We start from the raw sequence: 13,220 nt of genomic DNA on the forward strand, positions 1-13,220 counted from the left end.
GCCAAATACAGTTTAGGATGATGACCCTCTACTCAGGTTTATCATTAACTCATCGACAAACACACATTTCTGACAGTGTTCACTTTAATACAACATGATATGTCATTTACAATAATTGTTTTTTTGTTTGCTATAAAGTTTGTGTGCATTATCCGATTTTAATGTATTTAAATAATACAAGATATCATAATGCAACATTACAGTGCACAGGAACTTTTAATTGACCAGACTCTTTTTATTGCCATCTGGTTCCAATAAGATCCTTTAACATCCCTTCCAATAGGTTCTCTACAGTGGAAAGAGTTTTTTAAAATGCTCTTTACACTAAGGAAAAAATATATATATTTTAAGAACTATTCATAGAAAGGTTCTATGAGAAATCCAAACTGCCGTTGCTGCTAAAACTAAAAGTGCACTATTCCTAAAACACAACCTCCCAAAAAATGTTTTCCACCATAAACATTGTAAACTGTAACTCATAGCATACACCATGGACATGTGTTATTCAAATGCTATTTGTTTTCTTTATTTGCATGGAATAACTGTAAATGCACTGTAAATGCACAGTTTTTTTTTTTTTGCTGGGTGTCTCTACATTATTTCTCTCTGGGCTTAAAGTTAAGAGCAACGCTGTTGATGCAGAATCGCTGGCCAGTCGGATCTGGACCATCATCAAAGACGTGTCCAAGATGGGCATCACACTATAAAATAAAATGACATGTTATAATGGTATTATAATCTGGCAAACTGAAAAAAAGGAGTGGAAATTTGACTATCTACATTGTATGTTAGCAAACAGCACAAAGTAGGGTTTACGAAAAGTCCAACACAGTTATTAAACCGGCTGACATCATTGTCCTGCACTCACATGTTTGCAGATAACCTCTGTTCCTGTGCTACCAAGTGAGTTGTCAGGGCGACGGACAATGTTGGCGTGACTCTCGTCTTTCTCCCATGTCCCGTGAGCCTCATAGAAGGACGGCCAACCAGTTCCTGAATCATATTTTGCTTCTGAGCTGTCGGAGCCAAAGGCAAAACTGTATTTATAATAGATTGTTTATATTTATTTAATATATAATAGATTTAATATTCATTTTAATCATGTTACTCTTCATAACAATGTAAAAATATAAAAGTGTCAACATGTCTTTGAAGAGAATGACACAATTTGAATTGTATTTTGATTTAGGTTTTTAAAAATTCTTACCTAAAAAGAGGGGAGTCACAGCAAACACAGTGATACATGCCCACCTCATTGTGATTCAAGTAGATACCACTGAATGGCTATAAAATAAAAAAGTCTGTACTTGCATATATATATTTTTCTCAAAGATATATTAAAGTAAATAGTGTGAGCTATATTATTTGAGTTACCAAATGAGCTATTTAAACATAATTATTGCTTTGTTAACTTACCACCTCTGTGCCCTTTTCTCTCGTAACAACATACTGTTCTGGAGTCAGTTTCCTCTGCCAATCTGTGGACTGGTCATAACGTGTCAATGACTGCAAACCTGTATTAAAAGCCATAAACGCAATACATTTTTGTTCCAACACATACGTCTTAATCATGGATGAATCTTACAATTTGTAAAGAATTGTTACAAATAAAAATCCTAATTTTTCTTCCTTATAACGTTTCTCTAATGAAAATGTTTCAAACACAAATGTCTTGAGAATATTCTTTTAGCAAGTAGAAATTTTACATTCTATCATATTTGTCTTCTAAAATAACAAAGTTAGGTTCTTAATGACATCATTCTCTAGGCAGTGGAATCCTTTCTGTTGAGAAAACAACAACACAACATGAATTTGATGAGATTTCTGAGATATTTTGTGGTATATATTTTGTGGTATTAGGTAAAAAATCGAATAAATCAGTGTTATAGGCTACTATCTAATTACTTCAAATGTACTATTATATCTAAAAATTATATAGGGCATTTCTTTTTGTTTTTGAGTAATTTCCTGCGTCAGTGTTTTTTTTTTTTTTTTTTACATAGGCCTATTTATTTGAAAATGCATCACAGAAATACTTGCAGGCCTTTCTCAAAAGCCAACACTGTGTTTGAGTAATCAGGTCACGCATCCATGTTCTGAGCTACATGACTAGAATTACTGCACTTTGCACCGACCTACTAGATAACGAAATGGAATTGCAAAAAAATAAATTAATAAAAAGCACAAAATACAATAATTGAAATAGAATGAAAATCCTGAGGTACTTCGTTTGTAAACACAATATAGATCGAGGATAAAAATCCCTACCTGTTGATGTAGACACCAGCCGAATCCCTACAAATATCCTCTTCTGAGGTAAAATTGATTTGACAGTTGCTCCGTTGGAAACGATAGAGGAGAAGCGAATTAGAAAACGCGACATTTTCCTCGACATGTGATTTCATCCAGTGGCCTGACTTTCTCTACTATTTGTTCACATAAGCTACCCCAAAAGACTGAAAAGAAGCTGAATTGAGCTCAGTGGTCTGCATCCCCCCCCCCTCACAGCTCGAGCAGCGGAAACCTGTCACAATTCAGACTTTATGGGTCACGGTCGACTGGCTGAAACTGAGCAAAGTTTGCAAATCTCGTCAATGGACTAACCGCATCATGCACGTCGAAGTTTATAAAAACGTGATTTTTGGGTTCCTTGTTTTCGGTCTTATCGGAATATTTTCGCTCTTATCATATTTCATGGCAGACTTTGACCTTCGTATGGGAGATAAACGTGTACCGCCTTCTACAACTGTTTATTACAGTCAGAGATAATGTAACTAAGATTTGACCAGAAGTCTCATAATTTTGATAATACTTTATTAGAATTAAATTCAGAGTAGGCTATAGTCAATAAAACAGAAAATGCATTAACCAGCTGACCCCAACACCAAATTCATTTAAAAAAAACAAAACAAATAGTATTATTGTGAACTCTGTGTGTGTGTTTGTGTGTGTGTGAGTAAACATAATACCAGCATAATATTGCTATTAAATGGTGTGATATGCTAGAGCTGCTGGTGAGTTGCTTTTCATGAGGTTTCCAGGTTGATGCATGAGATCTATGATATAACATTCAGGCTGAGAGTAACCATAAGTTTTCTTTGGACTGGTAATGAAGATTTCGTTCCAGGCGCGGTTGTATTCTCCTCTTATGAGACTGCAGCTCAGCCCAATTCGGTCTGCAAGAACCTAAAATGGATAGCAATTAATCTGTTACACACAATTGGGCAGAAATATAAGTTGTAACTGAAGCCATAACCACACTTCTCACCAATTATAAATATTAGAGGTTTATTTAGTCTTTTCAATATGTGATTCTTATTGCTGAATTTGTGGTTACATCCTTGGTTGCACAGTCACTGTCAGACCATTTTTATAGACAGTTAAGAAAAGAGAGGGTTCTGCCAATAGCACAGGATCTCTGGAGCGCATACGGATGCATAAATTACCTTGTAAAGCAATGCTCTGTGAAAGAAGGTGCCTTTTTTTATTTTTCCAACGAGAACAATGTTGGAACAGGCTTCAACTTTCAGCTCGCTTATATGCAGTTCCCACAGAAAGTCATGTAGCTTGTCTGGCTCAACCTTGCCGCCCATTGCATCACACACTAACCTGTGAAAAAAAAATCACATTACTTGTCATATTTCAGCCATGTGGATGTTGAACATGGGATGACAACGAGAAAAAACTCACATTGCCAAAGCTGTGTACATTTTGACCACATCCTGAAGTGGCGAGATGGATTCGACTGCTTCTTTGACAAGATTATGAAATGCAACGTCATACGGCAAGCTCCATGCTTCATCCACCACCATCTCCGGCTGTGGCTTATACTCATCCTCATCCTTCCTTTTCTCATCCTCTTTGTTACCCTTTCCCTTCATTTTACTTTAGAAAGAGAGATGAGAGTGAGGAAGATGGTTTACAGAAAACCTGTCTGTAAGTAAAAACAACTCCCGCACACACACCTTGGTGTTTTGCTGCTCCTTTTGCTGCTCAAAACAGATGAGGCAGTAGTTTCTGTTGGACTATCTTGCTTACAATCATCTGGTTCCTTGGTAATAAATCTAACGATAGAAGAATGAGTATTTTTTAACCTTAAATTAACAGTTCATCCAATAATGAAAACTGGCTGAAAATGTATTCATGGTGGCTCAGGCCATCCAAGATGAGTGTGTGTGTTCATTCATCGGATCATATTTGGAGACATTTTGCAACACATCACTTGCTCACCAATGGATCCTCTGCAGTGAATGTTTGCTAGAAGAGACCATTCACAGTCCAATTCCCAATAATCCACAAGTATTTAACGTAATCCACTATAGCTGCATGTTTGTAATAAACCAATTCATCATTCAAATATTTTTAAGACTAAAGTTGCATCTGAATCATGAAAGAAATTTGCACAGGTAAAGCACTGTTCACAAGCAAAAACATTGCAAAACAGTTCTAAACAAATAGGACAAATCGGATGGACTTTTTACTGGAGAAAGCATTATTATGAATAATGGATGGGTATTTTGAGCAGAAGCGATAGTTTAAAGTTACAAGTCACAAGGCATTAACTGGTGCATTCTCATGATGTTTTTATTAAATGTTTGGACTCTCATTCTGACGGCACCCATTCACTGCAGAGGATCTACTCTGAGCAAGTCACATAATGCTTTATATCTCCAAATTTGTTTTGGTGAGGAAAAAAAATCATCTACTTCTTGAATAGTACATTTTCAGCAAATTTTCATTTTTGGGTGGACTATGCCTCTAACATTCTCTATGCAAAACCATCAAAACATTTCCTAGAGCTGTGGTTCAAATGACCTTTGTGCTCAATTGGCATTCGACAATAGTAATACTGAATCCACAAACCTTAAGATTAGTGCATCAGAACAAACACAAAAACAAACATTTAAAGCGGTCAAGTAATTTTCTAGAATCTTCAAATGTAATTAACTTGAACTGAGCATAAATCGTGTTGCTTGGGCCTCAATGGCAGAATTCCCATTTCTCCTGTGGGATCTCTGGGCCGGATTCCCGAGCCAATGCATGCAAAAGAATTTCCCCTGGGGAAATTCATCTATTTACATCTATCTGTTGTGCAACAGAGGTATTTAATATTCAAGTGTGCTGCTGTAGAACTAATGGTGTGGAAGAGGGCGGCCTCTGAAAGTCTTTATTCTCCACAAAGAGCTTGTTTTCTCTCTGATTTGAAAAGAGATCTAAATACTAAAAAGGCGTTTAGCGTACATTTGATTAAATGTGCCCCTAAAATGACTAGGAATGCACTAAATCATGCACTAAATTATTATTTGTGGAGCTGTTTGATACAATGTTTGAGCAAGATTCATGTGACAGTAATTTGAAACAGCAGGTTTGGATTGCCAAAGCTTGACCCTTGGCCTTAACATACTGATCCATGGGTTTCCCATTCACTGCTATAGTGGCTCTGTTTTTGTTGACAACTTGTTTTGATATTTCCTCCAATGTAGGAACCTGATGACCCATTCTTATCTGCAGAAGGAAGAAGAGAAAGCAAGGGATAAGAATGATTGACTGATGTGTGCAACCTCTGAGAGTGAGGATTTATTTTGGCTATTGAATGAAAAAAATTCACATTTGGACCTGTCCAGGGTCGTAGAAGCCATCTGTAGTTATATCGCTGGCTGACAGGTGTCCTGTCAGACTATACTTCAATGATAGATTACTGTTCAGAAGCTTCTGTAGTGCCAGCTCACTAAATTTGTTGTTACGGTTTGGTGACAGGCTGATTTCCTGGAGTATCTCCAGAGCTCTGTAAGATTGATGACAACAAATCTAAATCACTGACATTCAATAAAGAGACCTTTAACCAGCCAAAACATCTGAAAGAGTGAACCTCTCAAAACTAGAATCTCTCAGGAACATGTCCTGATCTCATTTCACGCCCAAATCAAAAGAAATACATTTTTTTTAAAGCCCTATTATAGCACTATTAGGATTTAATTAGTAGTAGTATTGCTTTTATAAATTATAATATTAAATTATAATAGTTCATCGCCTGATTCTGATATAATATAGTGAAAAAAATACATAATATTAAATACATAGACATACATATTATACATATTGTTATTTCCTAGTTTTTGTTGTTTTAGGCTTCATACTCATCTAGAAATCTGATACTTGGGATTTACTGCCATCTATTGTTTTTTACTTTAACAGTTAATTTGACAAAAGTTGCAAACATCTCAAGCCTAGTAAAAATCAAAGTCAATTATTTATTTATTAATTTCTATTTATTAATTTATTTTCCCTAAACCCAAGGCTCATAGCATCACCTTGAGAAACTTGACTTATATATTATGTGTATATATAGACTTAGAAGTGGGAATTTTAGTGTATTAAAACATAAAACACACTTACCCGGCATTACACAATTCTAGAGCTGTTATTTCATCGTTTGCACACACACTAATTGCCCAGGAAGCATTTCTCCGAATTTCAGCATTGATAGACTTGAGCAGTTGAACCAAAGGTGACAGACCTCCAAGAGTTCTCAGCTGCGTGTAAAAACAACAACAACAACAAAAAACAACAATTACCAGAAACTGCACATAATGTAAAGTAAAAAAAAATATCCATTTACGTGCTCCACACCCACTGACCCAGAAAAAAGTTTGTTTTTCCTACACTCAGCTTGCTGATAAGCTGTGGCGATTGTATGGACCTTTTGTGCAGTGCAGTGTTACCTCCATCCTCGCCTCTGCATCACAGGCCAGTGAAGCTACAGCCTGCGTCGCACTGATGAGTATGTTATTGTCAGTGGACTGTAGCAGCTCCACCAATGCTGGCATAGCTTCATGGGCCAAAATGCTTCTGCGCAGCTCCTCCTGCGATGCCATGTTTGTCAAGACTGATGCTGCATACACAGCTGCTCCCATGCAGCTGTCTCGCAGCTGTCGCACCAAGAGCTTGTCACCCTCTGCCTCATGTATAGCACTGAAAAAGGGATAAAGAAAGGTGCATTACTATGAGCTGTGCAATACTGTATTGACTAAATAATCTTAATGCATTTCGAAATTATGACTCACTAAGCATTGAGGTTGTTGTCACTGGTCAAGCTAGACAGGGCCTCTGCTGCAGCCATTCTCAACTCACTTCCTTCACTGTTCAGCAGCTGCACGATGAGCTTAATCACATCTGAAATGCACAGACACATCAGTGCTTTAATGACACAGAAGGACAAGAGTGATCATTCTGACTAAACTAAATACAGCTTGAATTAAAAAGGGAAATAAAAACAAGCCCGGATGCTTTATGTCAGGGAGATTACCCAGACTTCTGAACGTTTCTCTGCTGGAAAGGTTTTTGCTCACTGTTGCCACAGCCTGGCATGCAGCAGTGCGTACACTCTCATTCTCCTGCATGAGAAGGTCAGTGAGGGTCTTTTCTACATTCCGTTCATGAAGAATTTTTCTGTTCTCGCCTTTATTGAGAGAAAAAAACACAATACACAATTTGGATTGTTATACAATTGTATTGTAAAAGAAAATCCTGTTCTGTCTATTGCTTTATATCAATTTCTACCAGTATGCACTATTGGACAAAATGTGCAAAATGTCCTTTTGCATGTCACTGGGGACGTACACCTTCAAAGCTACTAATTTGTGCTCCAAAGGTTCTGATATGCACCCATGAAGTACTTATATGTACCTGTTAATACAAATACAGCATGTACCCTTTATGTAGTAATATGCAGAGGTGGAAAGAGTACAAAAATATTCTACTCAAGTAAAAGTACCATTACATTAATGAAATTTTACTTAAGTACAAGTAAAAGTACCAGTCTAAAAATCTACTCAAGTAAAAGTAAAAAGTAGCTCATTTAAAATTTACTTAGAGTAAAAATTACTTAGTTACATTTTAACAGTGGGAGGGAGTCAAAAATGGGACAGGCCAAGGTTGTCAAACTCAGTTCCTGGAGGGCCACAGTCCTGCACAGTTTAGATTTAACCCTAATTAAACACACCGGATCCAGCTAATCTAATCATTTAGGTTTATTTGAAAACTACATGATATGTGTGCTGGAGCAGGGTTAGAACTAAACTCTGCAGGGCTACGGCCCTCCAGGAACTGAGTTTGACACCGCTGGGATAGGTCTATTAATCTCAAACTAGTTGTTTTTAATTAAAGGAATCAGTTATTTAGAATAATAAAACATTTGGGCTGTTAACAGGCAAATCAGTATCAACAAACTCATCTTTTAATGCAGAGGAAATGCAGAAGATTCATTGGAAGTGGCATTTAGATGTATTACACTGTTTAGTGCAGGACAAGAATGCATTTAACCTGCAGTTACAAATGCATGAATAATGTTTTGATATACAAGACATAAAATGTTGAATACTCATTTGAAATGATAAGAAATTAATTATTTAAAAAAATCAAAAGATACTTTAAATGTGAAATTAAAATGGCCAGTATGTGTCAGCAAGTCACTGTTAATAAGTGAGTCATTGCGATTGAACCGAATCATTTAAACGGTTGTGTTTGGAATTATTTTCTGTTGTAGAAATAGAGCTAAAAAAGCCAATATGGTGTCTAAAACGCAAGTCTCTTAATTAACTTGTTTACTGAACTGTTATATATATATATGTATATATTCATGATGATTTTTGGAGGAAAAGATGGCATTCTTTGTGTGATTTTGATTTAGTATACGTCTAAGTTGTACGTTTTTATGTGCATGAAAACGTAAGTAAATGTACGTGTGGTAGAACCACATTTAACGTAAAAATAGACACGTATTCTCATGAGATCACGTTGCAATGCAGCATGTGAATTTTCTGCCCCTATATCTTCAATTTTGTGATCATTCTAAATGCATTTTCGGAGACTGAATCACACAGTGAAAGAACGCACTATAAATGCATGCGCACATCATTAAAACAAAAATAGCACACTCCTCACCACTATCTTTTTGGCTAATTTGTGCAAAACCTCTTGCTAAAATGTCAAAGCTTCATTTTAACCACCAATGCAACGATGCAATTATTAAGCTTACCTCTACATTCTTGCGAAGGGTTGATGTCTTGTCGAGATTTTATAAGCTGCTAGTTTGGTCTTCCTAGGCAAGTACAGCTTACACTGCATAATAGAGCATACATATGGCCAGGGGTTCACTTCATTTCCTTCGAGTTCAACTTCAGAATATGACGGGGTTTCGTTTTCAGCGGTGTCTGCACCACTAACGCCTGTTTTGTCCATCTGCATCTTTCTTGTGATTTTAGCGCCAGTTTGCCCTACTGCCCATTATTTACTGCCGTAGTTTCCAGGGAGCGATTTATTTTTTTTATTTTTATTTTTTTTACTCAGTAATTAATGTGTTTTAAAATGTAGCGAAGTACAATACTTCAAACAAAATATACTTAAGTAAAAGTAAAATTACAGATTTAAAAAATTACTTTAAAAAGTATTAGTACACAAAAAAGCTACTCAATTACAGTAATGCGAGTAAATGTAATTCGTTACTTTCCACCTCTGGTAATATGTTCTATTGAGGTACTAAAATGTCCCTGTAAATATAACCCTGAAGTACTAATATGTCATTTTAAGGTACTACTAATACATGCTTAAAGTATTAATATGTGCCAAATACAAATATACAACCTTAAAGCACTTATATGCACACTTGAAGCTCTAAAATATCCTCCTAAAGTACTAAAATGCACCATTAAAGTATTAATATGTCATCTAAAGAAACTAATAAGCAACCTTAAAGTAGAAATATGCCCCCTTTAAAGTATTAATTTGTCCTCCTTCACTACTAATATGCTCCCTTAAAGTGTTAATGTAATACCTGTTAAATACAAATATATACACTTGAAGCAGTAATATGTCCTCTTAAGGCACTAATATGCTACCTTAAAGTACAAATATGCACCGTAGTGCGCCCTTAAAATATTACTAATTTCTCAAGGGGCTGATATTTATGTTAGTAATATGTCTTCTTGAGAACTAACATGCAAATTTACAGTACCAAAACAAAAGCATTTACTAATATGTGCTAATATGTTCTTTTAAGGTAATAATATGCATATTTGTGCTACTCACTGCCACTCTTAGAGTACTAATGCGCTCTCACTAAAGTAAAAATATGCAATTTTGCCAAAAATGCAAATTCTGTCAACATTTCCTCACCCACATGTTGTTCCACACTTGTCTCTCTAGTGAAACACTATGTTCCACAATCAAAGTTTACAATTAACACGAGGGTGGGTAAATAATGATAGAATTCAGATTTTTCTGTGAACTATCCCTTTTAGGTCCAAAAAAACATTGCACATGAAGTACAAGATGTACCTTTGAGTGACAAGCTGTTTTTGCACATTTTGTCTGATAGGGAATAGAGTACAAACTCATTCGTCAAAAAAGAACAGAGAACTGAGGCTTTTTTTCCATACCGCTCTGTGCCATCCTGGCTACGGCTTTAACTGCATTAGCCTGCGCTTCAGGCAGTGTGGATGTGCCAACAAACTGCAGTAGCTGTTCCAGACCACCCATTGTCTGAATCAGCTGCATGGACTCGTTGTCTTCCAGACAGTTCGAGATAACCCTGAGAGCCCCCTCGTGCAGGTCACTAAACTCCTGTAGGGAGGAGACACAGCTGCCATTACTGCTCAATCATGTGTTGCTTGACTTTCATTGAATTTCACTGAATAGAAAGTTTGATTGCTCATAATGAAAGTGACTTGGAAGCAGTTTCAGAAAGTGCTCATGAATAATTCAGATGAGAGTAATTAGTCTACTTTGGTCCCGAGGATCTCCAGGATTCTGTCAAAGCCCTGTATATTCCTAAAGGCCACATGGGTTTCACTGTCAGTGGTGATGTTCTCTATGGTGCGCAGTGCAAGCTGCTGAATAGCTGAGAACTCTGAGCGTAGCAGTTCCAGAAGCGGGGGGAGTCCATTTAGATGCTGCACGGCTGCTCGATTCTGAAAATCCTGAGAGTGCACAAAGAAGAAAAGAACACAAATAATAGATTTTAACTGCATCCTTTTGCTATTCAAAGAGTTATGCTTTTAAAGCTGATTGAATATATATGGCATCGTATAGATTACTATTCATTTCAAATTAAATTATCGTGTAACAATTGTGTTTTGTTAGTGCTGTAAAATACCACCCTGACCAATGCCTTTTAGTCTAATTCACAACCGACCTTCTGTCTGACTCGGACATGTGTTGTCTTACTTGTACAAGATTAAAGATGCACTCCACTGAATTTTTCTTCACATCAGGGTCTGGGCTGGACAAGAGCTGAATAAGAGGTTCAAGCCCTTTGTGCTCAAAAATCTGGACCTTGTAGCAAAAGTCCACTGACAATGATGTCAAACACAAGGTGGCAAACTCATGGACCACAACATTCTCTGAGGAAAAGAAAGTGTCAGGTAAGGTTTGTGCAAAAGAAAAAAAAAGAACAAAAAAAAGATTAATATATATCAGTAAAATGTTTCATGTTTTTTAATGCTCATCAAGCCTGCCTTTATTTGATCATAAATACAGTGAAAGCACACATATTCTTAAATATTATTACAATAAAAAAGGTTTTCTGTTTAATGTAAGTTACTTTAAAATATATTTTTATTTTATTATTTTACTTGGTGGCAAAGCTGAATTTTCATTAAATATATGTGTGTGTGTGTGTGTGTGTGTGTGTGTGCGCGTGTACTAAAATTGAAAATCAAATGATAAAATGTGCCATTACCCTCAGGTGATAGTTTGCTGATGACTGCAGGTATTACATCCAGCTTCTTCAAACACTTTTTGACTTCATCTGTTTAAATATGAGAGCTAAAATGAAAACTATGTTGCCGAACATGCTTTGATCCACTAGCAGTGCCTATTTTTACACCCTACGTACTGTTAGAAGCCATGACGCCCAGAGCCATGACAGCATTCCTGCGCACAGTCCTGTCCTCGTGAGATATGAGACGAGAAAGAGGTTCAACCGCTCCCAAGCACATCAGAGAAGTCTTATTCTCATCACCTAAAAATATCAACACGACAGCAAAACACACAGGGATCGATAATAGAGAGCCACACGTGGGAATATAGTGAGCACCTACCTCTGCAAAATTCTCAGTGACCTTAAGATGATGACTATATTAGATGACAGTTACCTTTTTCTGCGAATTTGTGGATGGCCTCAGAAGCTTTTGCCAGCACCTCTTCTTCAGGAGAGCGGAGCATAAGAACCGCCGTCGCTGCTGTTCTGCTCTCGATGGGTAAAGGGTCGAACTGAAAGAAGAAAAGACGTGTTATTAATTAAAAGCTGTGATTACAAGGTCGGGAAATATTTCAGAAAAACCCTGTAAAATCAGAAAAAATGTTCTCACCACATCTTTCGAGAATGGCTCTGTCTCTTTTTTGACCTTTTTCCCCATCTAGAGATCAAATACTTCACGGGCCTACATAAAAGAACGGTATTTAAAAACGAATACAGATCCCCTTTCAACAAGTTAAATAATTAATATCATAATAAATGATTTCTACAAAACATTATAATAAGCAACTTCTACAAAACATAAAAATATACCAGCAAGGCTAAAAGCAGTGTTTGGTTCTCTGTTTAGCGTGCTGCTGTTGCTAGGTGACAGATGTAACTTACCACTTCACCTGTAGGTGGGGCAAGAATCACTCCCAAACATATTTGCGCAATTATTTATTTATTTATTTGTTTGTTTCAAATATGTCGGTCATGAACCGTTAGGTGGCTCTGACGTAATCATTTAAATCATACATAAAATAATTAAATAACCCATCAAAAATTCTGAAATAACAGAAGTTAATAACATTTTATTTTTAAGGTGTCCTTGTTACACGTTGCATCTACTTACTACTATAATAACAATAAAATATGCATAATTACATGCAAATAACCCTAAACCAAACCCTAACCATATACCTAAGTACATGTAGTTAATTAATATTACTCAGTACTTAAATGTATAATTAGTCTAAAATGTTGTTAATAAAGCTGGGGGTGGGGGGGTGTCAGTATCATTCCTCCATCTAAGATGACATGAACCAGATGAGAATCGTGTCCAGATTCGTGGAGAGTGGAACCCACCCACTCCATGTTCTCTTGCTGGAATGAGGAGCATGTGGAGCTGTAGGCTGGTCTGGTCTGGGTGGGACAGGGAGCGCCATACAGAGTCATTTGTACCATAAAAGACTACACAACACAT

The 13,220-nt window shown here is 36.6% G+C and overlaps 2 protein-coding genes across 2 annotated transcripts; both read right to left on the bottom strand.

Annotated features, from left to right (window-relative positions):
• Nucleotides 1–66: 66 nt before the first annotated feature.
• Nucleotides 67–2,686, bottom strand: msrb2 (methionine sulfoxide reductase B2). Its single transcript, XM_059524543.1, has 5 exons — nt 2,269–2,686; nt 1,417–1,514; nt 1,208–1,284; nt 869–1,016; nt 67–701 (listed from the first exon to the last, which is right to left on the bottom strand). Exons 1-5 carry the CDS (start codon nt 2,393–2,395, stop codon nt 597–599), a joined length of 555 nt encoding a protein of 184 aa, XP_059380526.1. The 5' UTR covers nt 2,396–2,686; the 3' UTR covers nt 67–596.
• A 250-nt stretch (nt 2,687–2,936) lies between these two features.
• On the bottom strand, nt 2,937–13,122 carry armc3 (armadillo repeat containing 3). Its single transcript, XM_059524544.1, has 18 exons — nt 13,103–13,122; nt 12,369–12,440; nt 12,153–12,270; nt 11,894–12,019; nt 11,738–11,806; nt 11,224–11,399; nt 10,782–10,976; nt 10,437–10,620; nt 7,307–7,459; nt 7,065–7,173; nt 6,723–6,972; nt 6,397–6,533; nt 5,617–5,785; nt 5,405–5,505; nt 3,966–4,064; nt 3,691–3,885; nt 3,447–3,609; nt 2,937–3,186 (listed from the first exon to the last, which is right to left on the bottom strand). Exons 2-18 carry the CDS (start codon nt 12,414–12,416, stop codon nt 2,986–2,988), a joined length of 2,493 nt encoding a protein of 830 aa, XP_059380527.1. The 5' UTR covers nt 12,417–12,440; nt 13,103–13,122; the 3' UTR covers nt 2,937–2,985.
• Between the last annotated feature and the right edge of the window lie 98 nt (nt 13,123–13,220).

Source organism: Carassius carassius, chromosome 35, assembly GCF_963082965.1.
Source record: "Carassius carassius chromosome 35, fCarCar2.1, whole genome shotgun sequence".
In the NCBI taxonomy this organism is placed as follows: Eukaryota; Metazoa; Chordata; class Actinopteri; order Cypriniformes; family Cyprinidae; genus Carassius; species Carassius carassius.